Source organism: Eutrema salsugineum, unplaced genomic scaffold, assembly GCF_000478725.1.
Source record: "Eutrema salsugineum unplaced genomic scaffold, Eutsalg1_0 scaffold_5, whole genome shotgun sequence".
Classification (NCBI taxonomy): Eukaryota; Viridiplantae; Streptophyta; class Magnoliopsida; order Brassicales; family Brassicaceae; genus Eutrema; species Eutrema salsugineum.
This window is the reverse complement of record NW_006256612.1, coordinates 12,555,894-12,581,979: the sequence shown is the minus strand read 5'-3', so window position 1 is coordinate 12,581,979 and position 26,086 is coordinate 12,555,894. Positions and strand designations below refer to the sequence as shown.

Sequence of the window (26,086 nt, the reverse complement as noted above, 5' to 3'; positions counted from 1 at the left end):
CAACTATCTTAAAATTGTAGGTCAAACCCACTACCCACTGAACTAACTTTGATCAATGTAAAGATAGGATTGTTGAACCCATATCTTCACCAACATTAGCAAATTAGATAACCAAATGTGTCCGTTATTTGTTTTTTTTTACAATGTAACCAAACAAACCAGAAAATGAGATATTAGTTAAAATAATTGAAATTTTAATTATAATCTTAATTTCTAAAATCTCATTTTTTTCTGAATTTGAGATTTTAGTTAGTCATTAATTGGTTTGTTTGGTTACTCTATTCTTAACGAGGTCATGGACAACATCGTTATCGGTTTTTGAGAGGAAAATGACATCAATCCGGATTTTCAACAATTCCAACAACAATTTAATTGTAACACTATTATATGCTACAAATGTCGTCAATTGTAATTATATAGGTTGAATCTATATGGTCATAGATTATCTTCAAATACTTGGCCGGAAACTCTAATCTAAAGTCAAATAAAAACTTGAATGTCTATAACTTAGCCACTTAGGATACTAACCAGACAAAATATTATAAAAAAGACCAAAGAAAATATTAAGGATGGTCAGTCGATTATTCGGGTTTCAGATTTTAGAGAATTTTTTTTTTCAAATTCATATCGATACTCGATTCAGTTAATAACATAGAGATTAACATTGTATTTTTTTTAGTATATTTAAATACTTTGTGACAGCATGGACAATAATACCTTTTTTTTTTTTTTTTTTTACATCGCATGGACAATAATACCTTTTTGTAAGAAGTAAGAACATAGAAGGAAGGATCCAAGTAGCTCCAACAAGTACAACCAATCAAACTTCGGCCCGGATCCGACCCGAGAGCACCAGACGACTCGTCCTCCACGATCTCATTCTCCAGTTTCAATTCTGCCAAAAGAGAGCGAGAGAGAAGATCCAGACGAAGTGGTTTCGGAAACAGAGAAAGAGAGAGAGAGAGACCAACGAAGATGTCGCTGAGGCCGAGTACACGCGCGGAGCTGAGGAAGAAGATATACAAGACAGGGGTCGATGCCGATGAGGCGAGGCGGAGGAGAGAAGACAACCTCGTCGAGATTAGAAAAAACAAGCGTGAGGACAGTCTCCTCAAGAAGCGCCGTGAAGGAATGATGCTCCAGCAGCAGCAGCCTCTCGGAACAGCTCTCGACGGCCCCCAGAACGCTGCCGCCGTTGAGAAACGCGTAAGTTCGCTGATCTGAATTTCGAGTTTTAATTTTGGATCCTAGGATTTGATTAGTTTGAGATGGATCTTTGTTTTGATTGTCGTTAAAAGTGAGGCTTTGATTGTGTTTTCCTCTCAATTCTAGATCTCAGTTTCAAATTTGTTTTCTTTGGTTTCGGGCATTTCTGTATGGATATTAGATGGTGGGATCACAAATCTGACCATGTATGCTGATCAGGATTTCTAGTAGCTGATCTGATGATCGTGTTAATGGATTGGATGTTAGATTTCCACCAAAGGAAAGGTTTTGTTTTTTTTGTGGAAATAGCTGTTTGATGCTGTTCATGTGCTTTGACAGTTAGAAGGTATCCCAATGATGGTTCAAGGTGTTTATTCTGAAGATCCTCAAGCTCAGCTAGAAGCCACTACTCAATTTAGAAAATTGTTATCTATAGGTAGGTATACATTTGTTCCTTTCAGAAGCAATTTTCCGCTCTCGGGTGTATGTTTGTAATAGCCATCTGATGGTTGCTTGTCATATAATTTGATGAGCAGAGCGTAGTCCTCCAATTGATGAAGTTATCAAAGCCGGTGTTGTCCCACGTTTTGTGGAGTTTCTTGGAAGGCAAGACCATCCACAACTGCAGGTATTATACTTCCTACATTCTAGATTTTTCCCTTATAACTGGCACCTTAAGACTGGTCTGGTGGCTTACTTTAAAGTTCGTTTGCAGTTTGAGGCTGCATGGGCTTTGACCAACGTTGCATCAGGAACATCAGATCATACTCGGGTTGTGATTGAACATGGGGCAGTACCTATCTTCGTTGAGCTTCTTAGCTCTGCTAGTGATGACGTTCGAGAGCAGGTTTGCCACTTACTAGCTAGATTATTGTGACCAGGATACATGCCTCCAAGTTATGTGGCCATATTTGGTTTGTTTGTTGTTTATTTTGATCCAAAATAGTTTTTTGTTGGTATGGTTTTATAGTCAGCCAAGTGCTTCTCTGTAGTTATAGGTGTCAAAACGTTAATGGTTTCTTACAAACCTTTATATATCTGTTGTAGGCGGTGTGGGCCTTGGGAAATGTTGCTGGAGACTCGCCAAACTGCAGGAACCTTGTTCTCACCTATGGGGCTCTTATACCACTGCTCTCTCAGTTAAACGAAAATTCTAAGTTATCCATGCTAAGGAATGCTACATGGACCTTGTCCAACTTTTGTCGTGGTAAACCACCAACACCATTTGAACAGGTAGGACTACAGAAATGGATTCTCTTATGTCTTGATTTTTCTGGACTGCTGATGATTTACGGTTCAATATATATATATATATGTATATATATATTGATTATATATGTTTGGTTTCCTCACATTACTCAAGCATGGTGTTGGATATTCATATGTCTCAGGTGAAGCCTGCGCTGCCAGTTCTTCGGCAGCTTATCTATCTAAATGATGAAGAAGTTCTCACGGATGCCTGCTGGGCTCTTTCCTACCTTTCAGATGGCCCCAATGATAAGATTCAGGCTGTGATTGAGGCAGACGTCTGTCCACGACTTGTGGAGCTTCTGGGGTTAGTTCCTTTTTACCTGGCCAATAGTTGACATGACATGATTTCGATTTTTCTCATCATCTTTAGTTTCTCTAGTTTTTTCATTTGGATGTTTAGTGCTTATAGAAGTTGGTCTTTTTCAATAATGGTGTGGCCATCTTAAAAACTTGTGATGCTTTTTGAATACCTTTGGGAAATTGAGTGTTGGTGTTCTCACTACCTTATATTCTTGTTTTGTTTTGTTTGTATACTGACTAATATACATTTCTTCAAGTCATCCATCACCTACGGTTCTCATTCCTGCCCTTCGAACTGTTGGTAACATCGTAACTGGTGACGACTCTCAGACACAGGTATGATATATGAAGAACGACTCTTTATAATGTTTTGGGTGTTTGCTCTAGCATTTTGACTAGAGAAGTATGTTTGCTTTTCAGTTTATTATTAATAGTGGCGTACTTCCGCACCTTTATAATTTGCTTACGCAAAATCACAAGAAAAGTATCAAAAAGGAAGCTTGTTGGACTATCTCGAATATTACTGCTGGGAATAAAGCTCAGATAGAGGTATGTCAAAGAGACAGTTGTTCATGGAAATCAGTATTTTAATGCTATTTTCTGTAACAAGTATTTAAATACTTTAATTGTAATTTTCTGTTGTAATATGCCAACAATACTTGTTACAGAAATTATTGAGAGGTATCAAAGTTTCAGAGGCTAAAGGCAAATTTTTAACCATTTTATATTATTCAAATAATAGGCTGTGGTTGGCGCTGGAATAATCCTGCCTCTTGTGCATCTGCTCCAAACCGCGGAGTTCGATATAAAGAAGGAAGCTGCATGGGCTATTTCCAATGCCACCTCAGGAGGGTCTCACGAGCAGATTCAGTACGTAATCTCTATTCCTAAGCGCATTTTGCAAACTGACTTCACTCCTTAGTGTTCTCTTGCCGTCTTATGCCATCATCTATCTCTATATCGAGAAATGCCTATAACAGAGTTTTTGGATGCAGATATTTGGTGACCCAAGGCTGCATCAAACCTCTTTGTGATCTTCTAATCTGCCCTGATCCGAGGATTGTGACAGTGTGCCTCGAGGGGCTTGAAAACATTCTCAAGGTTGGTGAGGCTGACAAGGACATGGGACTAAACGGTGGGGTGAATCTATATGCCCAAATAATCGAAGAATCTGATGGGTTGGACAAAATTGAAAACCTCCAGTCCCATGATAACAACGAGATATATGAGAAGGCCGTGAAGATCTTGGAGAGATATTGGGCTGAAGAAGAGGAAGAGCAGAATATGCCGGACGGCGGGAGCGAAAATCCACAACTTGGCTTCAATTTCGGGAACAACCAGCCCGCTGCTCCCCCTGGTGGATTCAAATTTACCTGAGAAAAGTTATAGAACAATTGAAATCATTTGGTTTGGGGAACCCGAGATTCAGCTTTTGAACTGTTATTGCCAGGTTCAAGTTTGGGTTTTTGAGTTCTGGTGCAAAAAGGCTTTTTTTCTTTTTCTTATTCTCTCTGTTTTGTTGTTGTTGTCCCTATTCGTCTGAGTCATTTTCTCATACTGTATCTTAAACTCTGGGATAAAGCATGTCTAGTGTGGTTACTGGTTTAGGATATGGTCACACTTTATATTTGTCACCTTTTTTTTCTTTTGTTTTTGTTATAGTTTTATAACTTTTTTTACTTGGCAGAGTACGAGTACAAGAAGAAAGATTTTGATTGCAAAAGTCTTGTCTTATTAATAAACTCCTCAAATAAATTGGTTGAGGAAAGCTTTAATCTCATCGATATAAGGAGACTTTGTAGGAATGATGTGGCCAAAGTCGTGCTCAATAATGGTGGCGCAACCGCTGTCAAACAACCCTGCTAGATCCGAGCTGGCTTGAGTCACGATCTGTCTGTCTTTCCCAGGCTGGTTTCCGAAAATGTGGAGTGAAGGGCACTTGATCGATCCTTGCTCTTTCTTCTCTATCAACGGCCACGGTGTGAACCCTGAGCACAACACACAGAATCCGAAGTCTATATCACCTACGAGCTGCTTCTGTTTACCGCATACAGCTGCAGCCATTGCAGCACCTTGAGAGAATCCGAGAATGCCATCAAAAGGCCCTTTCTCTGCAAAAGCCTTCTTCAAGTATGTCAACGATTTGTCAAACCCTTGGGTTTGATTCTGATACTGCAATGGATCAAACTGGCATTGGGCCACTTTCCAGTCTGCTTCGCTTGGTTGGTCAAAATCTGGTGACACCAACCAGGCAAACTTCTTGTTGCAACCCCCGGGTGGAGGTGTTGCAGTCTGGTAGATGAACTCTAGTTCGTGTGGTGCATCGATGAACACAAGCTCGGCGAGATTCTTCAGTTTCTTTGCTAGTGATCCAGTCCTCCCTTTGAAGCCAGACGCGTTCTGCCTAAAACCATGTAAGCATAAGATCCTTAGCTTCTGTTTCCTATCGTCACCTGCGGAGCATAGAATATGAGATTACAAACTTCAGAAGTGGAATGAAAAAGTGTCGCAAAGGAACTAAAATATACTAAGATGTTTCAAACATATGATCCAAAAAAATGGACAAACAGACCTTACCGTTGCTTTCAGAAGGCTGATTTGAGGTATCAAGACTCGAAGAGACTTGCCCTTTTCCGTGTTTACGACACAGCTCGCACACATACATATCTCCTTTAACCTGCAACACCACATCATGAATCCAAGCAAGATACACAATCCATGTGAAGTGGATCAGCAAAAGTAGTCCCGAGTGCAATACCTGGCAATGATTGCAGACTAATACAAGCATCCGGCATAATCTGCAACGGCAACGTGGAGAATAGTCGTCAAAGGTACCGTTGCAGAGAAGGCAGCTGCCTATTATATCCTCTTTTGAGCTCCCAACTGAGATCCTTCAAACTCGACATGAAAATATACGTTACACGGAACCAATTTTTAGAAATTATAGTTTTCATGGCTGATTACATGAGAAAGATGCTAGACATATATACCGGTGATCAAACACAAAGTTCTTTCCTTTGAAGAACCCTCCAGTGGGAAACTGTTCAAGGTATCTTTGTATGCCACCATAGAGCTGCAAGAAACAAAAACAGTCTAAAGTCAGCCAAGTCCAGTCACTTGGTATCAAATCCACTTTGCTATCTAGGATCTCACCTGAAAAGTATTCTCAAATCCGGCGCCTTTAGATCTGATATATGCAGATGCCATCTCACACCTGATTCCGCCGGTGCAGTACCTGATTTGCCCAACACATGAGAACTTCAGTAGTTTGGACGAAAAACTGGATAAATACTGCTCAAGGTATGCTCACAGGACTATTATTCATACATGAGCACGTTTTTTCCCTTCAGTTTCTCGGCATTCTGATCAATCCAGGTCGCCAAATCGCTATACTGCCTGATTTCAGGATCAAGGGTCTCAACATTTTCTGATTCGAATTTGCCAATCCGTGTCTCGTACAGGTTCCTCGCGTCCAGCAAAACAAGTTCCTTATTCTCAGACTTCCCATCTTCATCCGGTTTTTCGTCTGAGTTTCAAGAAAACATAATCAGATGAGACACAGAATATAGCAGCAATAGATAAAAAGAAAAAGAAAAAAAAATCTTACTGGCACTCTGCAGGACGGCACTCTGCAGGACCGAATGAAACTCCGCAGCAGAGAGATGCTTTCCAGCATTTGAAATTTCTGGTGATTTTAAGAGAGGGCAAGTACTAAAGGTCACTAACTCCTGCAAACCACAACACAATTAGGCCACAAATTCTGTCAAAATGCTAGAATGGCTATGGAGGTAAAGTTTGTGTTAATAACAGTTGAATAACCTCAACACAACTACAAAACAAATCATCCATCCGATGAATGAATATATTCACCGCATTGTAAAACATAAGACCCATTTTCATTTTAGTGTGTTAAATAGATAGATTCATACCACTCATAAAAACTGAAATGTTTTTATTTCCATAACTCCACGCAAAAGGATTCTTTGTGCAACATGTTCTGTAAACTAGTTGATATACGAACGCTAACCATGTTTGTAAGAGAATAAGGCAACAACCTCAACGACACGGATGGAGAGCGATGTAAAGCCACATTCCTGAGAAACTTTGTCATTCAAGGGATGATGGCAAGATGCAAGCTTGAAGTCAGTTCCTTCGAATAAACAATTTGACTTTGCGGCGGCAATATGTTCCTCCAATGCGGTTAATTTCCCACCAACCTAACCAAAATGACAAACTTTTCTGTAATTCCAACCGTATACACCGAACTCTAGCAAAAGCTTCAGACTTTGGATTCTGCCTTTTTTTTTAATGGTGCAGATGGATCTAATCAAACAACAAACTGAACTCAGAACTCAAATTGTCTTTCATTCAACTTCAACAACTAACTAGCCAGAGCAAACACAAACTCAAAGTTTCAGACTTTCTGTTTCGAAACTTATCAAAAAATACAGCCAAAACAAAAAATATAGAATTCAACAAGGTCAAAACTTTTCTATTCAATTCCTCTCAAGACATAAAGGATAAGACTTTTCGTTTCATGGCTTAAAAAACATAGAAAGGGTTAAATCATATTTTCAGCAGCGGATATGTAACGGAGACTAGAAGAATCATACGGTGACATTGACACCATGAGTGGAGAGCCTGACTCGACCGAGTAAACCGAGTGAGTTGCAGCTGGATTCATAGAAGGAAACGAGCTCATCTAGATCAGGAACAAATGTGTATTTGTAATATAGCAACACCCCGTATTGCTCTTCATCTTCAATCCTCTGCTTCTCGCCATCGCCACACGAGCTCGTTCCCATTAGGGTAGTTTGCTTGTTTTCAGTGTGAAGAAAGGGAAGCAAATCGCTAAATCTCAGGCTCTGAGCGTCGCGAAGATGGAATCAGGAAAAAACCGAATCTAATTAAACCGAATTGCTTAAACCGGAATTTGTATATGAAATATTGTGTATACCGAATATTATTAATTTGTTCATTATAAAATGATTCACGACATTTCAAAACTGCAATCTTTATAACTATCAAACACCTCTCTAAAAAAATCTTCAAATCAATCAGATAACATTCAAAGCAGAGTAAATGTCTAAACCAAAACAGAGTGATACAACTTCAACTGATCTATTTTTAGCTCTAAGCAAGTAATCAAAAGCTGTTATGCGTCATCCATTGCACCCATCAGTTTAGTCCCTTTCTCTGTTTGGTCTCAGGGACTAGGGGCTTGATGGCGAGTTTCGGCTTTGTGCTAACGAGCCTGTGTGGAAGCACTGTAACAGCAGCTACGAAGGAGTCATTTGGTATTCTAGAGAGCGGTAAGAGTTCCACCAGAACACATAACTGCACATTTTTTTTATCACCAATCTTCAGACTTTGTTTATAAACCGGATAACGCAACAAGTGTTTTGAATTCTCTTGTATATGTATAAATTACCTCTGGAGATTTGAGATCCACAACTGAATCTGGTACAATGTCTTTCACTCCAGCCGCCACAGTTTCAAAGCATTTGCTGCGGTCCAGCAAAGGACATTGATCTAGAACCTCTGATGCTTCTTTCTTAATCTTTCCTTTCGTCTCCTCCACACCTCTTCGGTTATACCCAGCTGCAAACTGTATGGTGGTATATGGTTAAATAACGATATCGCCATGGATCCTAACAATATCCTCAACTATATAACGGAAACTTGATTACGCAGACACATTTTTTTCTTACCTTCACTGGTTTTGAGAGTGTATTGTGTTTATCATCGACAAACCGCTGAACAAGCTTTGATACTGTTTCCTGAAGTTCTTTCTCTGTCAAACCACAAGTAGCTTGAACAGGGAATATCCGATGGCACCAGCTGCATCATTCAAATCATAAGTTACTTGTTTCGCCACGAAAACTTTCTTGCATCAACACAATTTGGAAACACAGTGATCAAAATTTCCTAGCAGAGTGGGATAATGACTAAAGGTGGAGTCGAATCATACGGCGAGTGGTAGCTAAAAAGGTTGAATTTTCCAATGGATAAAGGTCAACAGCTAATATTTTTTTATCAAATGACCAAAGGTTCACTAACTAAACAATTCACCAGATTTGATTATGCATATGCACTGAATTAAGAAGAAGCACTTACATTGGTGCCTTCAGAGATCCAGATTCTATAAACTGGAAGACTCTTGACACAATATTCGTTGTATCGAGAGAGTTGTCAACAGGGAAAGTAAAAAGAAGCAAGCCACTCTTCGTCAGCTTAACCAATGACATGAGAGAATTATGTTCTTCACTGATGCTTCCTTTGGCCGATTTGAAAGCCTCAACATTTGGATTTTCACCTAAAGAAGGGCACCAGAAGTAAGAAATGAAAGAAAAGACAAACAAGAATTTGACTCTTCTCTTGCGGAATGAAAGTTACCTGTTTCCTGCAGGACATCATTGTCTAGAGGTTCTGTCTTTCCTTCGCCGTCCTCTATCTCTTGTACACAAAGCTTTCGTCTTTTATGTGCATCAGAAGAAGATTTGAGAACTTCAGCATTCTCTTCACCTATGGGCAATACCTTTCCAAAGATGGACATGACCTCTTTGGTAGCACTTTTCTCCCTTTCTGATAAAGAAGTTGAAATCAGCAAACAGTTTAAGAACCCTAAACTTTAATCAATTCGAGTATTTGTCAATTCAACGCAGGTTCAATATGCCAGACAACTCACAAACTCGGGGACCAATGAGGAATTTGAGAAATTGAGGAAAAAAAGTAATCAAGCACAAGAGGAGGAAGATTATACTGATGTTGCAGGTGACGAGGAAGCCGGAATGAGAATGGTGAAGCAGAGAAGAGGGAGCTGTGTAGTCAAACCGAGGGATGCTTATGATGCTGGCGTGTTGCTCCCATGGAGTCAATGTTTCAGCCTCGTCTCCTCTTTCTCTTTTTTCAGTCACAGGCTCTTCCTCAATTGATTTTCCAACAACATCGTCCACCTCTTCTGCAGCAGCCATTTTCACTCTCTTTTTCCTCTTCTCACCTAACAGGATGTATTCGTTGATTCCAAAGACTCAGAGAGAGATGGGAAAGGACGAAGAACTCAAAGCCTCGAGCTTTAGCAAAGCTAGACAAGAAAGAAACTAGAGTTTGATAGCAAGGCCATATATTGGATTAAGCGGTTTGGGAAGTGCGATTGCGTTTTAAACCCTTTCAAAACCCTGAAACGCGACGTTTAGACATCGCACCTTCACAAACAGCTAAACCCTGAAGCCTACTACGAGGTCCGATTCGATCCTCCCAAGAGTCTGTGAGTCTGGAAAAGGAGAGAGATGCAGGTACTTGCGCGGAATCTAGTTCGGAGAGTATCAAGAACTCAGGTAATGCTCTCAATTCATGTTTGCTCGATGATTTGCCGTTTCTTCTTGTGTTCTTTGTTTGTTCGCGTTTGCGGATTGATATACCACACGAGCATCGTCTCTTATTGTTCAACAATCAACACCATACTCTGTTCGTGAAGACTTGTATAGATTTGAGGATTAAAGCTCGAATTTTGGGTTCACTCGAAGGGCAAAACAGAAAATTTGCACAGATCATTGGTTTAAGCTGAGTGACATTTTGTATACGAAATGGATTTTCAGGTCATCAGTCGCAATGCATATTCAACCCGAAGAGTCAGAGACATTGGCCAGCCAACTCCAGCATCTCATCCTCATGTAACTCTACTTTGACTATCTTCTCCTCGATTTGCAAATGATTTATATGTTCTGATTGGTTTGCTCTTCCACATCAGTTAATGGCGGAAGGAGAGATCACACCAGGAATAAGAATTGAGGAATACATTGGTAGAAGGAAGAAACTTGCGGAGCTTCTTCCTGAGAACAGCTTAGCCATCATTTCTTCAGCCCCTGTGAAGATGATGACAGACGTTGTTCCATATACGTTCAGGCAAGACGCTGATTATTTGTACCTAACCGGCTGTCAGCAACCAGGTGGTGTGGCTGTTTTAAGTGATGAACATGGTTTATGCATGTTCATGCCGGAATCAACTCCTAATGTATGATTATTTGTTAGTACATGAATTTCTGTCTTCCGAGTTCTGTTGGGTGATTTAGAAGAATTGGTTTGTGGTGTAGGACATTGCTTGGCAAGGGGAAGTAGCTGGAGTTGCTGCAGCGTCCGAGGTCTTTAAGGCAGAACAAGCATATCCGATAAGCAAGTTACCCGAGGTAACTTATATTTATGCCCTAAGTGGCAGCTCGTGTAAAATTTTGCTTTGCTGTAGACTTTGTTACTTCTGTAACGCAAGATTTATTTTATTTATACGTTTTTGATGTACAGATTCTTTCAGACATGATAAGAAATTCTTCGAAAGTATTTCATAACAGTCAAACGGCATCACAAAGATACACAAACTTGGATGAGTTTCGAAATCCAGCATCTCTTGGCAAAGTGAAAAGTCTTTCAAGTTTAACACATGAGCTTAGGTTAATTAAATCACCTGCGGAACTCAAATTAATGAGAGAGTCTGCATCTATTGCCTGCCAGGTACTCCTGTATGACGAAGAAGCTATTATTATGCTATTGCTCATGAACTTTCTTGTTTCTGTTTAGCTTCTAGTTAGAAATGAGATGCTAGAGTCTAACTGAAAAGTTGAGATGGTGAGAAGTAATGGGACTAATATTGGTTGCAGAAAATTGTGTGTATGCGCTGGATTTAATCTTAAGATAGTAGCTATTACAGACAATGGGCATATGCAGTTATTTGGATCTTTTCATTCTCAGGGTCTTCTAAAAACAATGCTACATTCAAAAGTGTTTCCTGATGAAGGCATCTTGTCAGCCCAAGTTGAATATGAGTGCCGGGTAAGAGGTGCTCAGCGAATGGCGTAAGTCTCGACATTTCTATCTGCTCCATGAATTAGATTGGGGTTTTATCCGCAAAAAGTATTCCTTACTCTTCTTGTTCTAATGGGAAGAACTTTTCATGTTTTCATTCCTTAGATTCAATCCTGTAGTTGGTGGCGGTCCAAATGCTAGTGTTATCCACTATTCACGAAATGATCAGCGAGTAAGTCTGATGAAATTCTATTCAATTTAGTAGTATAGAGATTTTCTTGAAGCTAACATCTTAAAAAATCTGCAGATAAAAGATGGTGATCTTGTCTTGATGGACATGGGTTGTGAGTTACATGGTTATGTTAGTGATCTTACTCGGACATGGCCACCTTGCGGAAAATTCAGTTCTCTTCAGGTTGATTCTTCTGCTGTCTCTTTTTTTTAATCTTCTTTTGTCTGGTTGAAGTTCTTCCTTTTTTGTTAGAGTTACGTCTCGCATGCTAACAATAAGGGTTTGCTGTAACCTTTTTTCCTTGAAAGATAGATTTTAGGAAACCTTTGCAAATACGAGATTTTTGTTAGTCACTAAAATCTACTAAAACTCGACCATCTGACAGCAATTTTATGTTTTACGGCATTTGTTTTGGACGGTTTTAGCAGCGCATAGCCCTTATAAACACCAACATAAACTTATCACGCTAAGTAAGTTTTTTTGCGTTTTAGGATTGTTTATATATTTTATTTGTAAGAATTTGCCATGTGCATTGGTACATATATAGCAGGGATCATTCCTGGATTTCACAATTATGTTTGGACAATTAGATGAAAATCGCTGTTAAGCGATCCCTTTGAGTATTATTTGTCTAGTAACTCATTCTTTGAGCTCCTTCTTTGAAAATTTCCCTGTTAACTTTTTATTTTATTGAAAATCATAGTATTGATACTTATGTTTTTTCCAGGAAGAGTTATATGATCTTATACTTCAGACAAACAAAGAGTGCATAAAACTATGCAAACCCGGTACAACCATCCGCCAACTAAACACATATTCGGTAAATATAACCTTATCCTCAGCTGTGTCTTTGTGCTTGAGATGTATGGAACACACCATTCACTTTCTAAGTTTTGTCAGGACGTGAAATATATTCACTTCTGTGTTTGTTATGGATGCAAAAGAAAAGAAGTTCATGTAGAAGGCTGCATTACAAATATTTCATAAGATAAAAGGGACCAGAGATGTCATATATACCACCAGCACTCATCAGTCTTAAACTTTAAAACTTTATTTGCCAACAAAATGCTGTGTGAACTCAGATAATGCTTTGTTGTTTTGGCAGACCGACTTGTTGTGCGATGGACTGATGAAGATGGGCATCTTGAAGAATCGTAGACTGTATCACCAGCTGAATCCCACCTCCATAGGTATGCATTAATGAACCTCGATCACATTAACTTATTGGTTTGTTCTTCCGATCAAATATTATAAATTTGCGTTTTTGGTCGACGAAACCAATACAACCAACCAAGTTTGATTGGTGTACAGATGGTAACAATCCTTGTTTTAATTGTCTGGCATTATGCTGTATAAGCGTTACCATGTAACCCAAAAAAAACACAAAATATTATCTAACAAAGTTTCTCTTCTGATGGATAAAAAGGTCACTACCTTGGGATGGATGTGCATGATTCTTCTGGTGTGGGATATGACCGTCCTTTGCAACCCGGTTTTGTAAGTAATGTTACTCATTCGAGTCTTAGTTTTTGTGAAGAACACGATAATTTACTTATCAAACACTCTCATTGTTGATATTAATCCATCAAATCTGCCCTTTGAATCCTAATTGTCAAAATTTAATACTTGGCCATGTGATGGCATTGGGTACTTACGTATAAAGCAAATAGTTTTAAGAGTGCAGTTGATAGAATCTTATAGGCTGTCATCAAATGATTTTTTATAGCAAAATCTCGATATCTGATGGCTGTCTGGACAGGTGATAACTATTGAGCCAGGAGTCTACATTCCATCTTCATTCAACTGCCCTGAAAGGTAAAAAAAAAAAATTGCTCTCTTTAAACTACTCTACGCACCAACTTCATATAAAAAATTGTGTTGTGTAGGAAAATTTGCATTCAAAAAGTATCAAACTATGTAGTTATGTGTGATTTAACTGAAAATCAACCTCATGACATGACATAATCTTTCCGATAAAGCAAATTATGGTGATGTAACTTTATTGTTGAAAGTGCTCGTTTTTGTTTGTTTACAGATTCCAAGGGATCGGGATAAGGATCGAGGATGAAGTTCTGATCACTGAGACAGGCTACGAGGTTCTGACAGGGTCAATGCCTAAAGAGATCAAACATATAGAGACATTGTTGAATAACCACTGCCATGAAAACGCTGCGCAGAGCTTCGCAGGTTTCTCTTCGCAAGTTTGAAAGTTACATACGAGCCGTTTCCCATTTATTTGAGATATATTATGCATTGGGATTAGCCTAATTCATGAGAACAACTTGCCTCTTGCGTTATATATTTGATATGAAGATGGTTTTAGTGCTGTTCACAAAACTAAAAGAGGATATCTTGTATGGATAAATTTGAAATAAAAATTAAAAGATTTGATATTGGACCCAGTTTATTGTGAAGCAGAACCAAGGCTTCGAGTTTCCAAGAAAAGTAAGGTCACACAAATCACAATCAATAAGTTAGAAGTTGGAACTTTTTGTAGCTATGTGTACTTTAGTTTTTTTTTTATCTGTTATGGTTTCTTAAGATAGAAGGAAAAAGTAATTCACAATAATATGATACCGTGATCCTAATACGTAACACTTAGCGTCAAGGACAGAGACGTTTATTTGATTCGATTTCTACCAAAATATAATTGCGGAGGACGACGGTTACTGGTTAGCAGGTGAGGAGGCTGTGAGATGATAGGCACAACATTTATACGGCCGGGCCATGCACCATCAATTATATGTATACATCATCTTAATAATAATCATCATTATTACTGTGATGATGATTGCTATATGATCATCTAAGATGATTTAACACAAAACTGAAAGAAAAAAAGAAAGAAAAAAAAGAGTTTGACACGTACCAATATTTATGTATTCACCTATAAACCTGCCCAACCATTCCCTGATTCCCATTAATGCTTTTTACATGCACCTCATGCATCTATATGAATATAGAATTAAAACTCAGTATAAGATCTTATAACATTTAGATCTAGTCGGTTTCTTTAATTAGATAAAACTGGAGCAATACCATGATTTGGTTCATGCGTCTATTTCCTTAGGCCGCAAGACATTAGAAGATCTTATACTATCAGTTGCCTTGTTTTAACCTTACAAGTTTCTGAAGCCAACCTGTAGGTTGTTTATGTAAAACAAAAACCTGGATACCAAATTACCAAGTTATAATACGGCATACCTTGTAATAGCAAGATACAAAGACTTTTCCAGTTACAAACGGCGCGGCGATATTGTTCAACTATTGATTATAACAAAAGATTAGTGCTCGTTACACTTATGTAGTTTCGTTTTTTACATTATGCATATGATGATCCCAGAGTTTTAAAACGCAAATAATTTGTCTTTGTTTATGCCTTTACGACTTAGTTAAAAAAAAATTGGTTTCATCTTAAAACAAATCTCAACTCTTTCGTCAAACGTCTTTTAGAGCATTGTACCTTTCGTTTGTAATTACGAATTTAATTTAATATTATTATTTTCTATTTATTGGAAAGGACAAAGCGATCACATCGCTATCGATATCGATTTTTTTATTCACCTTTTTTTTAATGAGGTTGGTCTCAATTTCATACCAAAACTCGTAAAATTTGCTAAAATAGTAATGTCAAAGGTATTATTTGTCACTGGAGTGTATTTTACATCCCACATGTGTCCTGTCTTGAAAACCGTTTTATTCTAAATCCAGTGGCAGTCTCCGTAATAAGATCAAGAAACCAAGGGCGCACACATAGCACCCCACCTATATATCACACGGTTAAGTCACTTACCTCTCCACACAACACACAACTTCAGCTTTTAGACCCAAAAAAAAACAGAGCAAAGAAACAGAGATGGGTTTGGTAACAGAGGAGGTGAGAGCTAAGGCAGAGATGTACACCGGAGATGAGATATGCCGAGAGAAGACAAAGGTTTTCCTCAAGGAAATATCTATGCCCAATGGCTTATTACCATTGAAGGATATTGAAGAGGTTGGGTATGACAGAGAGTCGGGTGTTGTATGGCTAAAGCAGAAACATAGCATCACCCACAAGTTCCAAGAGATCGATAAACTTGTCTCCTATGGAACCGAGGTCACTGCCGTGGTTGAGACCGGCAAGATCAAGAAGCTCACTGGAGTCAAGGCCAAGGAGCTTCTTATTTGGGTCACTGTCAATGAGATCTTTACTGAGGACAAAGGGAAGATCACCTTCAAGACACCTACCACTCTGTCTCGGACTTTCCCGGTCTCGGCTTTTATAGTTCCAGAAGAAGTGGAACCTGCCAAGGAAGAACCTGCCAAGGAGAAGACCAGTAGTGAAGCTACCGAGGTCAAGGAGGCTGTTGCAGTCAAGGAGACTGTTGCTGTCAAAGAGGCCTAATCAAGCCTCTCTCACTACTTCAACAGATGGAAGAGACCATCAATATTTTGAAGTGTACTTCAAGAATTTGAATCAATCATGGAGTCTTAGTGTTTATCACTGCTCTCACTCTCGTTTATCACCTACCACTTTCCTGCTGCTTTTTTTTTACCTGTAATACATCATCCTGTACCGTAATAATCTATAAACTACCTTAAAGTTTATTTTGTATGTCACTTCTTATATTTATAATAACCTCAAGGAATTCTCACAGAGGTTGTGCAAACCCGCCTAACCGCTGGATCTAAAAGGAGGAGACTACTGTGTTTATTCTTGACTAGGTAGACAAGCGACATCATTCATATGCATTGTGCATTCGAGTACAACGAGCATGGCTTTTGAGTACCATATCAAGATGTTTGACCATATACAAGAGGTACGATACACTAATGTGCTTGGCAGTTTCCACAAATAAAAAGATGTCTTTTCCATTCACGTGATAATCTATGGAAATTCAGAGCATTATGAGTAGCAGTATCTCATGGGAAATCAATGAAATATCTCAACTCTTTGTATTGCCTTTCAATCAATTATGATAACTGCAATTGTCTACAATAATGAGGAACATCAGGGTTATAACTAAGAGATTCAAATGCCTCCAAAAAATTAACAAAACTTGAGATCCCAAAATCCTGACGTGTTCTCCAGCGCAATTACACCGTCTGAGACTGAAAATCAAAGTTAATGGGAGCAACACCATCAGTAAAAGCTTAATAATACATGAATGTTAAAGGTCAACAACCATGACCAATGCTTGAAAAACTTTGATATTGGAGCAAATATCGAAGTTATAAGTGATAATATGAGTTGATAATTTTACAAGCATACCTTCGAAGATGTTATCCAATTGCCATCAATCCATTCCTGATGTAGCCTTAGTTGAGAATGATGAAATTTTAGCACCTCGTCATTTTTACTGAAATAAACCAGGTAGCTTGACTTTGCAAGAATCTTTTTAACGGATCCGACCCACCATCCATCATTATACAAAGCATCAACTTTGTCAAGTTTCTCGAACGGATTAACCACGACCATCTCTGGTGGTTGAGGCCTTATCTGAAAAACATCAACCTCTTCTCTCAAGGGCTCTTTCCCATCTTCAGCTTTCAGTTTATCATATTCTACAAGGCATTTGTCCGTTCCTCTGTATTCAATAAGTTTTGCAAGAAACCAAGAATCTTCAAATCCTTCTTCGATACTGCTAACCTCTACTGGAGTTCCAATGCTGATATATTGCTTGTCGAATCCGTTTTTAGGTCTCACGTTCCGATCACATGAAACTTTCTGCAAATCCAAATAAAAACTTAAAACACATATTCACATAAAGAAGAATGGTATATGAGAAGTTTTCTTAGAGTTCATCATAAATGGAAATCTCACAGAACCTTTGCCCTCTTGATCTCTCCTCCTTTCAGTGGTAGCTGCCAGGTCCCGTTAACCCAGACTTTATGCAGACGAAGACCCTGCCTTCCAATCCGTATCTTTTCTCCTGATTCCTTAAAAAAGATACCAATTCTTCCATCGTGCATACTCTCTATTACATGACCTGCCCACCAGCCATCATTGTAAAATGCATCAACCTTGTTCCCAACAGCAAAATCTATATCCTCCTCACTTGGTGGTGGTGGCCTAATGTGCAGAAAGTCGATTTCTTCTTTCAAAGGCTCTATGCCATCTTCTTCTCTCAAGTCTCGGTACTCAACAAGGTACTTGTCTTCGCCAATGGGTTCAATGACTTTAGCTACAAACCAACATCCCTTGAAACCTTCCTCATCGCTACTAACCTCAACAAGTGTCCCAGTGGAAAACATTTCTTTCGCAACTGCTCTAGCAGTTTCCGGATCCACTAGTGATAAAAGAGACTGCATTTTACAACTGTCACAATTAGTGTACATTCTGATATCGCGGTAACGTAATCAAAGCATGACTCTTCAATAGACTCAACACAAGAGAGAAGGTTTTTCAAGCACTAATTTTAGCACAATAGCAAGTGTGATTGCAATACACAGAAGTCAGAACACAAAAGAAAAAAAAAAACAGATCTTACCTCTTCGTCTTCTGTGTCGTCTCCTTTGTCTTCTTCTGATTCCTCCTCTTCCGGTTCATCTAGTGGCGGCTTCCATGCGCCATTTACCCATTCCCTGTGTAATCGTAATTGATCTTTGCTATAACGAATCTGTTCCCTGGTACCCCTAAAGAAAACACTGAATTGCCCATCACCCAGAACCTCCGTCACATCTCCTTCCCACCAGCCGTCGTTGTGAAACGCGTCGACCACTTCCCCCACCGCGAAATCCTTCTTCTTCTCCCTCTCAGACATGGGCGGAGCCGGAGGACGAAGCTGAGCCATGTCGACAACCTCTCTCAGCCGTTTCTGCCCTTCTTTGTCGAAGAACAGCGTCGTGTACTCCACCTGGACTTTGCCGGAATTCTTATCTGAGGATGAGGTGGTGACCACCGATCCCGCGTACCACGAGCCGCGGAATTCAACCTCGTCGGAGCTGATCTCCACGGCGGAGCCAGGTTTTAGGTAAGAAGGCAGACGATTTCGCTTTGCTCTCGGAGTAATGGATTTCTTGGGAGCTTTCTTCTTCTGGTTCGCCGGAGACGAAACCCCAAGAGATTGGCGACGCCGCAAAGATTTTGCCTGCGAGTTTCTCGAAGATGAATCGCGAGAAAGAAATTGGCGGGAAGAATGCATGCTTAAGCTTGTGAGGATGAAAGGAGCCAGCTCTTTTTAGGGTTTTGGAGGGTTTTGATTTCGGGAATCAAAACAATTTAAAGAAGCTTTTCAGTTTGTGATCAAAAGAGAGAGAGAATCCAGATTTTTACGCCAACAATCCGATGAAAATATTTCTTTCCCATTAAAGATCCGTGGTAAAATATTGTGTTATAATGGGCTAATTACAAGTTGTAGCCCAAAATTACCACCAAATTTATTTTTAAACTTTAAACTTTTTTTGTTACCTAAATATTTGGGACTGATTAAAATCACAAAGACTATCTATCATCTACATGAATTGAATCGACATCTGTAGCTAAACTGCTTGTCTGCTTTATCAGAAGACTACTTCAGACTCAGAGAGAGTCTTCTTGAAGATGAAGGTCGCACACCAATACATCGAGATCAGGGGCCTCTTCTGCGACTCACAGTTCCTTGGTGAGCTCAAGGTCTTTGATCATGGTGATGTTTTCAAGAGCTGCTCCACTATAGGTCGGCTGCACAATCAAGTTGTTAACTGTAATGCTAGTTCGACGGCTTCGGACTCGTACAACAACCCACTACTCTTCACTGAGCTTACCAATCACTATGATATCTAAAATCAGACGAGGCCAAGAGACAGACAAGGAAAGGGGAGAGAGACGTACAAATTTCTGAAATTTATTTTGGGCTAAACATACGCATAAGACCATACGAGATGCAAAATCTTAATAGAGTAAGTCGAAAATGTAGAATACATGTAAAGGCGGATATAGTGAACCTCTTAAAGTTTACAAAATATTGGAAAACAATCAGTCAAAAAAAACATGGTGTCGTTTGGGCAATCTTCTTTGTACACTGTCTTCTTAGCTCTCCCTAAACCCTTTCTTCTTTTCAGACAAGGGTGAAGGCAGATTGTACCGTGGATTGAAACCGTGATGCGATTGTCTGTGAGGCAAACTGCTGAAATTGTTTCTTTGCATCTGCCCACCCAAATCGTGAACACCGATTAGAGTATGATCTATGGCTGATTTGATTCTTAACAAAATCAGGGCAATGGTGGAAAAATTAATATTACCTTTCTTGCACTTTGTGAAGCCGATAATATTAGCCACGTTGAGGGACAAGCAAACGCCGACAACAAGCAGATAGTCGGCCTGAAACCTTATCAGAGAAAATATCCCAAGGATAAGCCACGCAGCTGCCTGAAGAACGGGAAAAGATAAAACGCGATTCAGCTGCGTATACAATCGGAAAAAAGACAGGCAGCACAACAAATTCCCAAGTTTGTGATGTTTACTATAGACACCAAACCCATTGCTACTATCTCATGGCTAGTTCTTACTCCTAATCATACAATTAAGTTTTAGGTAAACAGTTTTTAAGTGATAAGCATACGTTATTAATGTAGTCTTAGATAGGAACTACTCACTGCAAGGTAAAGCGTCCACCAGAAAAGCCATGAGTCTTTCTTGTTCATCCGAGCCAAGGACTGATATAGAAAAACGAACGATATATATGAGTATTCAAAAAGTCAGAAATGTAAAAACGACGCAGCATTTCTAGACAAATGAACATTATAACCTATTGAATCAAGTATAAAAATGAAGCAAAACAAAATCTAAGAGCCTAACCTCCTGGTCAAGAGACTCAAATTTCCACACACTTTCTCCCAAGTCATTGATCTCGTTCCACCACCTCAAACCAACCAGTATACGCCCACTCACATTCTTAACGACCCAGAAGTCAAGGGCAGCAAGAAGAACAGTCACTACAAAGATTATGACAAAGCTGTTGAAGAAGAGAGCGGAGAGAATGTAAAACGCCAACGCAGCACCCTGGCCAAAGAAAACAGGAACAAACTTGTTACCATCGTCCAGTACCTAACCATTTCTTCGACACACTTACAAACGGCCAAACATTTATACTCTACTGATACCTTGAAGAGAACATGGAAGAGACATGTCTTTGGGTTTGCATAGTTTTCAACTGGTGGCTGCATCCAAAGAATAAAATTTTCCGTAAGCCTAAGTTATGAGAAAATTCACAGCTGTAGAAGTTCCCAAGTGTGATAGATAACGATTTAGGAGTTCATGCACCAATTTCCACTATAGTTACCAGAAAAGTAGCTAATAATATAACAAAATTACAGAAACGACTTTTCTCGCAATGCATTGTGGCAAGAAGACAAACTATTCAGGATCAAAACGTTTCTAACCTAGCGCATGCGTATGTAGCTCAAACCTTCCAACTTCTAATGTATACATTACCTTCTCCGGAATTTCTCAGCGACCAAAACGAAGAACACAGATCTAATACAATAACTTCCAGATCGAACCACTAATCGAGGCTAATCAAGAATCAGATATGTAATCGAACTCAGAAATTAACAGGAATCAAAAGGAAAATGAGGCGTATTGAAAGCAGCGAGACAGCTAATTTCACCTGGTTAGGATCCATCTTTCGAAGTATTTCAAAAGGGATCAATCCGGAGCCGATCAGAAGAAACAAAAAACCTTTCTGATATGGAAAATACCGATCTTCCCTAAGAGAGACAGAATTTTCCGAGAAATTTTTCTGTACCAGATCTTCAAACTCTTGCGCGTGTTTGCTACGTGATTTCTTCTCCTTTTTTTGTAAATCTTTTTAATTCTAAATTAGCCCAGAGACCCAAGTGTGGTTCTACTATGGCCCATTTGGCCCAACAAAAAACAATAATTACGATTTCACCACAAAAACTTACGTTGCGGTCAGAATCATCCACTATCCACAACAAGGCAAAAGAGGAGTGCGTTATGAAAGAAGAGGACGACAATGGCTTGTAAATATGTGACCATGAAATGGCGAGAGGCTGAGATAATTGTCTTATCCAAAAAATTAGAATTAATGATCGGAAGCAACAAGATGATGGGGCCTCACGAACCATTCACAGACTTCAAATAAGACTTTTTTCTTCAGTTGCTCAGAGAGTGAACCAACCATGGCAAAGATGATGATGCTGCAACAGAGCCAGCCTTCATTCTCTCTCCTTACTTCTTCTCTCTCTGACTTTAATGGCGCTAAGCTCCATTTACAAGTCCAGGTCATTTTTCTTTCTTTGTTGTGACGATAGTTGTGATCAATTTTCGGATGCGTTTTTTCTTTTTTTCTTCTGCGTATCTGATGGATCAAAATCTGTTTCTAAATTCCATATATTTAATATTCATTTCACATAATCTGTTCATCACATTTCAAAATTTATCCTTTTTATGGGGTTTATGCTCCTTGACTTATTGAGCAATGGATCAATTTGTCTAGATTAAGAAATGTGTGTCTAAAAGTCTTGGTGTGGTTTTGGTTACAGCTCTCATTTTGTAATTGAGTAAGAGTATAGTCTTCTTTTTACATAATTGTGAATGTTTTGGGTGTGGTGCTGGTTTAAGTTATATGAATACTTCCTCAGGATTTCCATTTGTTTCTAGAATGATTTGTTGCGGTGAAGCTCTAGCTTCAGATTTATCAGTAGACTTGGATTTTCTTACGGATTTGGATTTTCTGTTGAAATTTCAGTACAAGAGGAAGGTTTATCAGCCAAAAGGAGCACTCTATGTTTCAGCATCGAGTGAAAAGAAGATTCTGATAATGGGTGGCACTCGATTCATCGGTGTGTTCTTGTCCAGGCTCCTTGTCAAAGAAGGACATCAGGTTCTCCTTATCTCTCCCATTACCGATCAAATTGTCTTTTTAGCTAAAATTTTAGTTTTCCTCACTCATTGGCTAATGGTTGCTTTTGCAGGTTACATTGTTCACGAGGGGTAAATCTCCTATTGCCAAACAATTGCCTGGTGAATCTGACCAAGACTTTGCTGATTTTTCTTCCAAGGTATTACGCATCTCTTGTAAAACGACTAGTATGCGCACTCAAATATACTACATGGTTTTGGATTCTGATAATAGTGAATGGTTTTTCTTGGTCGTTGCTAGATTCTTCACTTGAAAGGAGACAGAAAGGACTATGATTTTGTGAAATCAAGTCTTTCAGCAGAAGGTTTCGATGTTGTTTATGATATCAACGGTAACAAGAAGTCTCTCTGTTGTTATTGTAAATATGAAAATATGCTGTCTTTTGCCTCCTGACAACCAAGATTTGGTATGTTTTATGCTCTGTTTTTTTCTCAGGAAGGGAGGCTGAAGAAGTTGAACCCATAATAGATGCACTTCCTAAACTAGAGCAGTAAGTTATACACGACATCTACATAGCTTTTCTGTTTGATTGACAGCTCTCACGAAACAGCCTTCGAAATTGTGATATGTGGTTAATGTTATAGGTACATCTACTGTTCTTCAGCTGGAGTTTATCTGAAATCTGATATCTTGCCACACTGTGAGGTACGTTAATATATCTTATTCTTAAGCCTGGAATATCAAGGCTTGTAAGCTCTGTGGATTTTCCATATAAATAATATGATTATGTGATTGGTCATTTGATGTCACTCAGAAGTGTAGTACTCGAGCCCATTGTAATCACTTTTTATTTGGGACATAACTGATGCAGGTCGATGCAGTTGACCCGAAGAGCAGGCACAAGGGGAAGCTGGAGACTGAGAGCTTACTGCAATCAAAAGGTGTAAACTGGACTTCTATACGCCCTGTCTACATCTACGGTCCATTGAACTACAACCCCGTCGAAGAATGGTTCTTTCACCGTCTAAAAGCCGGTCGCCCAATCCCAGTTCCAAACTCAGGGATCCAGATCTCACAACTCGGTCACGTTAAGGTCACACACCTACTTTCTCTGATATTCTTGAGCTCGCTTTCTTGTTCAGAGAACACATTATGTTTTAGGGGACTACTAACTTAAGCTTAACATCTTTCATTCCTCTCTGATCCCCCTTCAAGAGTAATGATCTTTAGCATCATATGATTCTGTAATTTCAGGACTTGGCAACAGCCTTTCTCGCCGTGCTTGGTAACGAGAAAGCCAGCAGGGAGATATTCAACATCTCAGGAGAGAAATACGTCACCTTTGATGGGTTAGCAAGAGCTTGTGCAAAGGTACATTCTTGTCTATTGTCTTATCGATCCAAAACGTTTCAAGTACATTTCGATGTGGTCTGTTTGAGATAGATATTCATACGCTGAACCTTTTTTGGATCATTGCTTGAGTACGGGTTGTGAGTGATGTAAACTTGTGATGTTTTCAACTCTTTCAGGCTGGTGGGTTTCCAGAGCCAGAAATTGTTCACTACAACCCTAAAGAGTTCGACTTTGGGAAGAAGAAGGCATTCCCTTTCCGTGACCAGGTATAAACTCCAACATCCGAATGATTCAGGCTGCAACGTCAAAGAATCCATTTTCTTAAAAGTTGTGGTTTTATTTATGTATGCTCTTGCAGCATTTCTTTGCATCGGTGGAGAAAGCAAAGCATGTCCTGGGATGGAAACCAGAGTTCGACTTAGTGGAGGGTCTCACTGACTCGTACAACCTTGATTTCGGTCGCGGAACTTTCCGGAAAGAGGCAGATTTCACCACTGACGACATGATCCTAAGCAAGAAACTTGTTCTTCAATCCTAAGAACTGCTCATATATAGAAACATTCTTGGCTTGTATGATTGTGTGTTCTCTCTCACTGAAGAAGATTCTCAAGTTTATTGTCGTGTCAAGTGTATTTTGGTTCGGATTTCTTTCAACTTTTCTAAAAAGAGACGGCCTGGCTCTTGAATGTTACTTAGGAGCCTAAGAAAGGAGAGAGACTGTGTGTTTACATACAATACTTTTTACTCTCGAAAGAAACCGAACTAAAATAACCGAACAAGATCTGAACCAAACCAAATTTTATTTATGGTTTCATCAATTCGGTATTTATGGTTTCATCAATTCGGTATCCCCTAATGGTCCGAAACTAGGCTAGATATTTAAATAGTGAGTGATAAAGACACATTATGGACGTACGTTACAAACTCAGTCACATGACATGCAACACATAGGTCGACTCTCAATATATGTTCTCCAATCTCCATATATATGTGGATGAGAATATGATATTTCATCTAAGAGTACCCACTCGTCAATATTATTAATTAAGTTTTCCAGAGAACTTTAAAAGTCACCCATATTGTTTACGGACTTTAAGTTTTCTCACCGAATCAATCAAGAAGACGCAGTAATGCAAACTTAATATAAGACGCATGCATTATCAAATTATTTGCAAATTTTTTTTTTTGTTACCGCAGTGCAACTGCTATTACTAATACAGCCATTAAATTGTTACAACGCGAGAAAACAGTCACTATAAAACTCTATGTGATAACAATGACCGGAAAACTCTAGATACAATAGTAAGGGGTCATGGTGTATATGGCAAGTAGAGGCTTGGCCAACTGCAAGTCTTAATCTTGTGGAAGAATCTCACAGAATTATTTTGCAATTTGATTCCAAAGAATATTCTACCAGGGTACGATTAGTCTTTCTTGTTTTGTCAGCAACGGAACGATTAGTTAAATTAGTCCTAGCTCCATAGTATATATGTCGGTACGGCTTACTTTGTCTTCTTCGAGCATGTCGGTACGTCAAAATGTTTACTTTTAGATTAAAACTTTTTTTAAGATTTATAAAGCTCAATAGTATTCTGTATTCATGTTACATGTGCTTCTATTCTTTCCTACAAGAAGCTAGGTGTTAATGGTTTTCCGGTCATACTATTATATAGTTCTTTTGTATTATCAATTTTAGATAGCATTGTTCTTCGAACTGTTTTAATATATTCACAAAAACAAATGGATCACCAAACTTTGGATTAGTCTCTGTAAAACAGAAGCTATTAAAAAAAAAATTAAAAGTAAACAAACACAACATAATAGTAGGTCGGTCATAGGTCGGACAAAATTACAACCAATCAATGCTTCTTCGGTGGGCTCCATTTTAGCCACGTGGCACTGTCACAGCCTTGTATGTATTAAATTAGGAAAGACGCTTCAACCAATCACAAGATTTCCTTCTATATTTACTTCCATAAGTTCTATTGTGGTGCCTGGTGGTGCTCACTTTCTGTCTAAGTGGACCCTACATCACCATTTTAGGTCATCACAAATTTGTCACAAGTCTCTTGACTCTCTTCAGATGAGTAACACAACACGTGTCTTACTGTTTCGCCATGTCACAATTTAATCGAATGGTCCCAATCTTTCATACGAAAGC

At 39.0% G+C, this 26,086-nt stretch overlaps 8 protein-coding genes across 8 annotated transcripts; 4 read left to right on the top strand and 4 right to left on the bottom strand.

Annotated features, from left to right (window-relative positions):
• Positions 1–807: 807 nt before the first annotated feature.
• LOC18993948 (importin subunit alpha-4) lies at positions 808–4,443 on the top strand. Its single transcript, XM_006417526.2, has 10 exons — positions 808–1,206; positions 1,546–1,642; positions 1,743–1,834; positions 1,922–2,053; positions 2,254–2,439; positions 2,598–2,761; positions 3,015–3,093; positions 3,178–3,306; positions 3,500–3,627; positions 3,753–4,443. Exons 1-10 carry the CDS (start codon positions 976–978, stop codon positions 4,132–4,134), a joined length of 1,620 nt encoding a protein of 539 aa, XP_006417589.1. The 5' UTR covers positions 808–975; the 3' UTR covers positions 4,135–4,443.
• On the bottom strand, positions 4,399–7,613 carry LOC18993947 (rhodanese-like domain-containing protein 6). Its single transcript, XM_006417525.2, has 9 exons — positions 7,371–7,613; positions 6,813–6,974; positions 6,365–6,485; positions 6,085–6,283; positions 5,911–5,992; positions 5,748–5,830; positions 5,516–5,648; positions 5,335–5,434; positions 4,399–5,210 (listed from the first exon to the last, which is right to left on the bottom strand). Exons 1-9 carry the CDS (start codon positions 7,560–7,562, stop codon positions 4,504–4,506), a joined length of 1,779 nt encoding a protein of 592 aa, XP_006417588.1. The 5' UTR covers positions 7,563–7,613; the 3' UTR covers positions 4,399–4,503.
• Positions 7,614–7,718: 105 nt separating this feature from the next.
• On the bottom strand, positions 7,719–9,769 carry LOC18993946. Its single transcript, XM_006417524.2, has 6 exons — positions 9,521–9,769; positions 9,154–9,342; positions 8,875–9,073; positions 8,469–8,598; positions 8,189–8,365; positions 7,719–8,094 (listed from the first exon to the last, which is right to left on the bottom strand). The coding sequence occupies exons 1-6, from the start codon at positions 9,729–9,731 to the stop codon at positions 7,936–7,938; spliced, it is 1,065 nt and encodes a 354-aa protein (XP_006417587.1). The 5' UTR covers positions 9,732–9,769; the 3' UTR covers positions 7,719–7,935.
• Positions 9,741–14,141, top strand: LOC18993945 (intermediate cleaving peptidase 55, mitochondrial). Its single transcript, XM_006417523.2, has 13 exons — positions 9,741–10,094; positions 10,356–10,430; positions 10,508–10,771; positions 10,851–10,943; positions 11,056–11,262; positions 11,500–11,603; positions 11,719–11,785; positions 11,861–11,968; positions 12,513–12,605; positions 12,891–12,975; positions 13,212–13,282; positions 13,545–13,600; positions 13,821–14,141. Exons 1-13 carry the CDS (start codon positions 10,047–10,049, stop codon positions 13,990–13,992), a joined length of 1,443 nt encoding a protein of 480 aa, XP_006417586.1. The 5' UTR covers positions 9,741–10,046; the 3' UTR covers positions 13,993–14,141.
• A 1,427-nt stretch (positions 14,142–15,568) lies between these two features.
• Positions 15,569–16,421, top strand: LOC18993944. The gene has a single exon (XM_006417522.2). The coding sequence runs from the start codon at positions 15,642–15,644 to the stop codon at positions 16,167–16,169; it is 528 nt and encodes a 175-aa protein (XP_006417585.1). The 5' UTR covers positions 15,569–15,641; the 3' UTR covers positions 16,170–16,421.
• A 294-nt stretch (positions 16,422–16,715) lies between these two features.
• On the bottom strand, positions 16,716–18,936 carry LOC18993943 (DUF724 domain-containing protein 3). Its single transcript, XM_006417521.2, has 4 exons — positions 18,256–18,936; positions 17,594–18,070; positions 17,037–17,492; positions 16,716–16,876 (listed from the first exon to the last, which is right to left on the bottom strand). The coding sequence occupies exons 1-4, from the start codon at positions 18,907–18,909 to the stop codon at positions 16,862–16,864; spliced, it is 1,602 nt and encodes a 533-aa protein (XP_006417584.1). The 5' UTR covers positions 18,910–18,936; the 3' UTR covers positions 16,716–16,861.
• Positions 18,937–19,621: 685 nt separating this feature from the next.
• LOC18993942 (Golgi apparatus membrane protein-like protein ECHIDNA) lies at positions 19,622–21,529 on the bottom strand. The gene is made up of 6 exons (XM_006417520.2): positions 21,355–21,529; positions 20,849–20,905; positions 20,544–20,747; positions 20,342–20,401; positions 19,988–20,114; positions 19,622–19,892 (listed from the first exon to the last, which is right to left on the bottom strand). The coding sequence occupies exons 1-6, from the start codon at positions 21,367–21,369 to the stop codon at positions 19,804–19,806; spliced, it is 552 nt and encodes a 183-aa protein (XP_006417583.1). The 5' UTR covers positions 21,370–21,529; the 3' UTR covers positions 19,622–19,803.
• Positions 21,530–21,698: 169 nt separating this feature from the next.
• On the top strand, positions 21,699–24,673 carry LOC18993941 (chloroplast stem-loop binding protein of 41 kDa b, chloroplastic). Its single transcript, XM_006417519.2, has 10 exons — positions 21,699–21,991; positions 22,459–22,593; positions 22,685–22,771; positions 22,873–22,963; positions 23,068–23,122; positions 23,217–23,277; positions 23,444–23,665; positions 23,827–23,943; positions 24,102–24,191; positions 24,284–24,673. The coding sequence occupies exons 1-10, from the start codon at positions 21,890–21,892 to the stop codon at positions 24,461–24,463; spliced, it is 1,140 nt and encodes a 379-aa protein (XP_006417582.1). The 5' UTR covers positions 21,699–21,889; the 3' UTR covers positions 24,464–24,673.
• Positions 24,674–26,086: the final 1,413 nt, after the last annotated feature.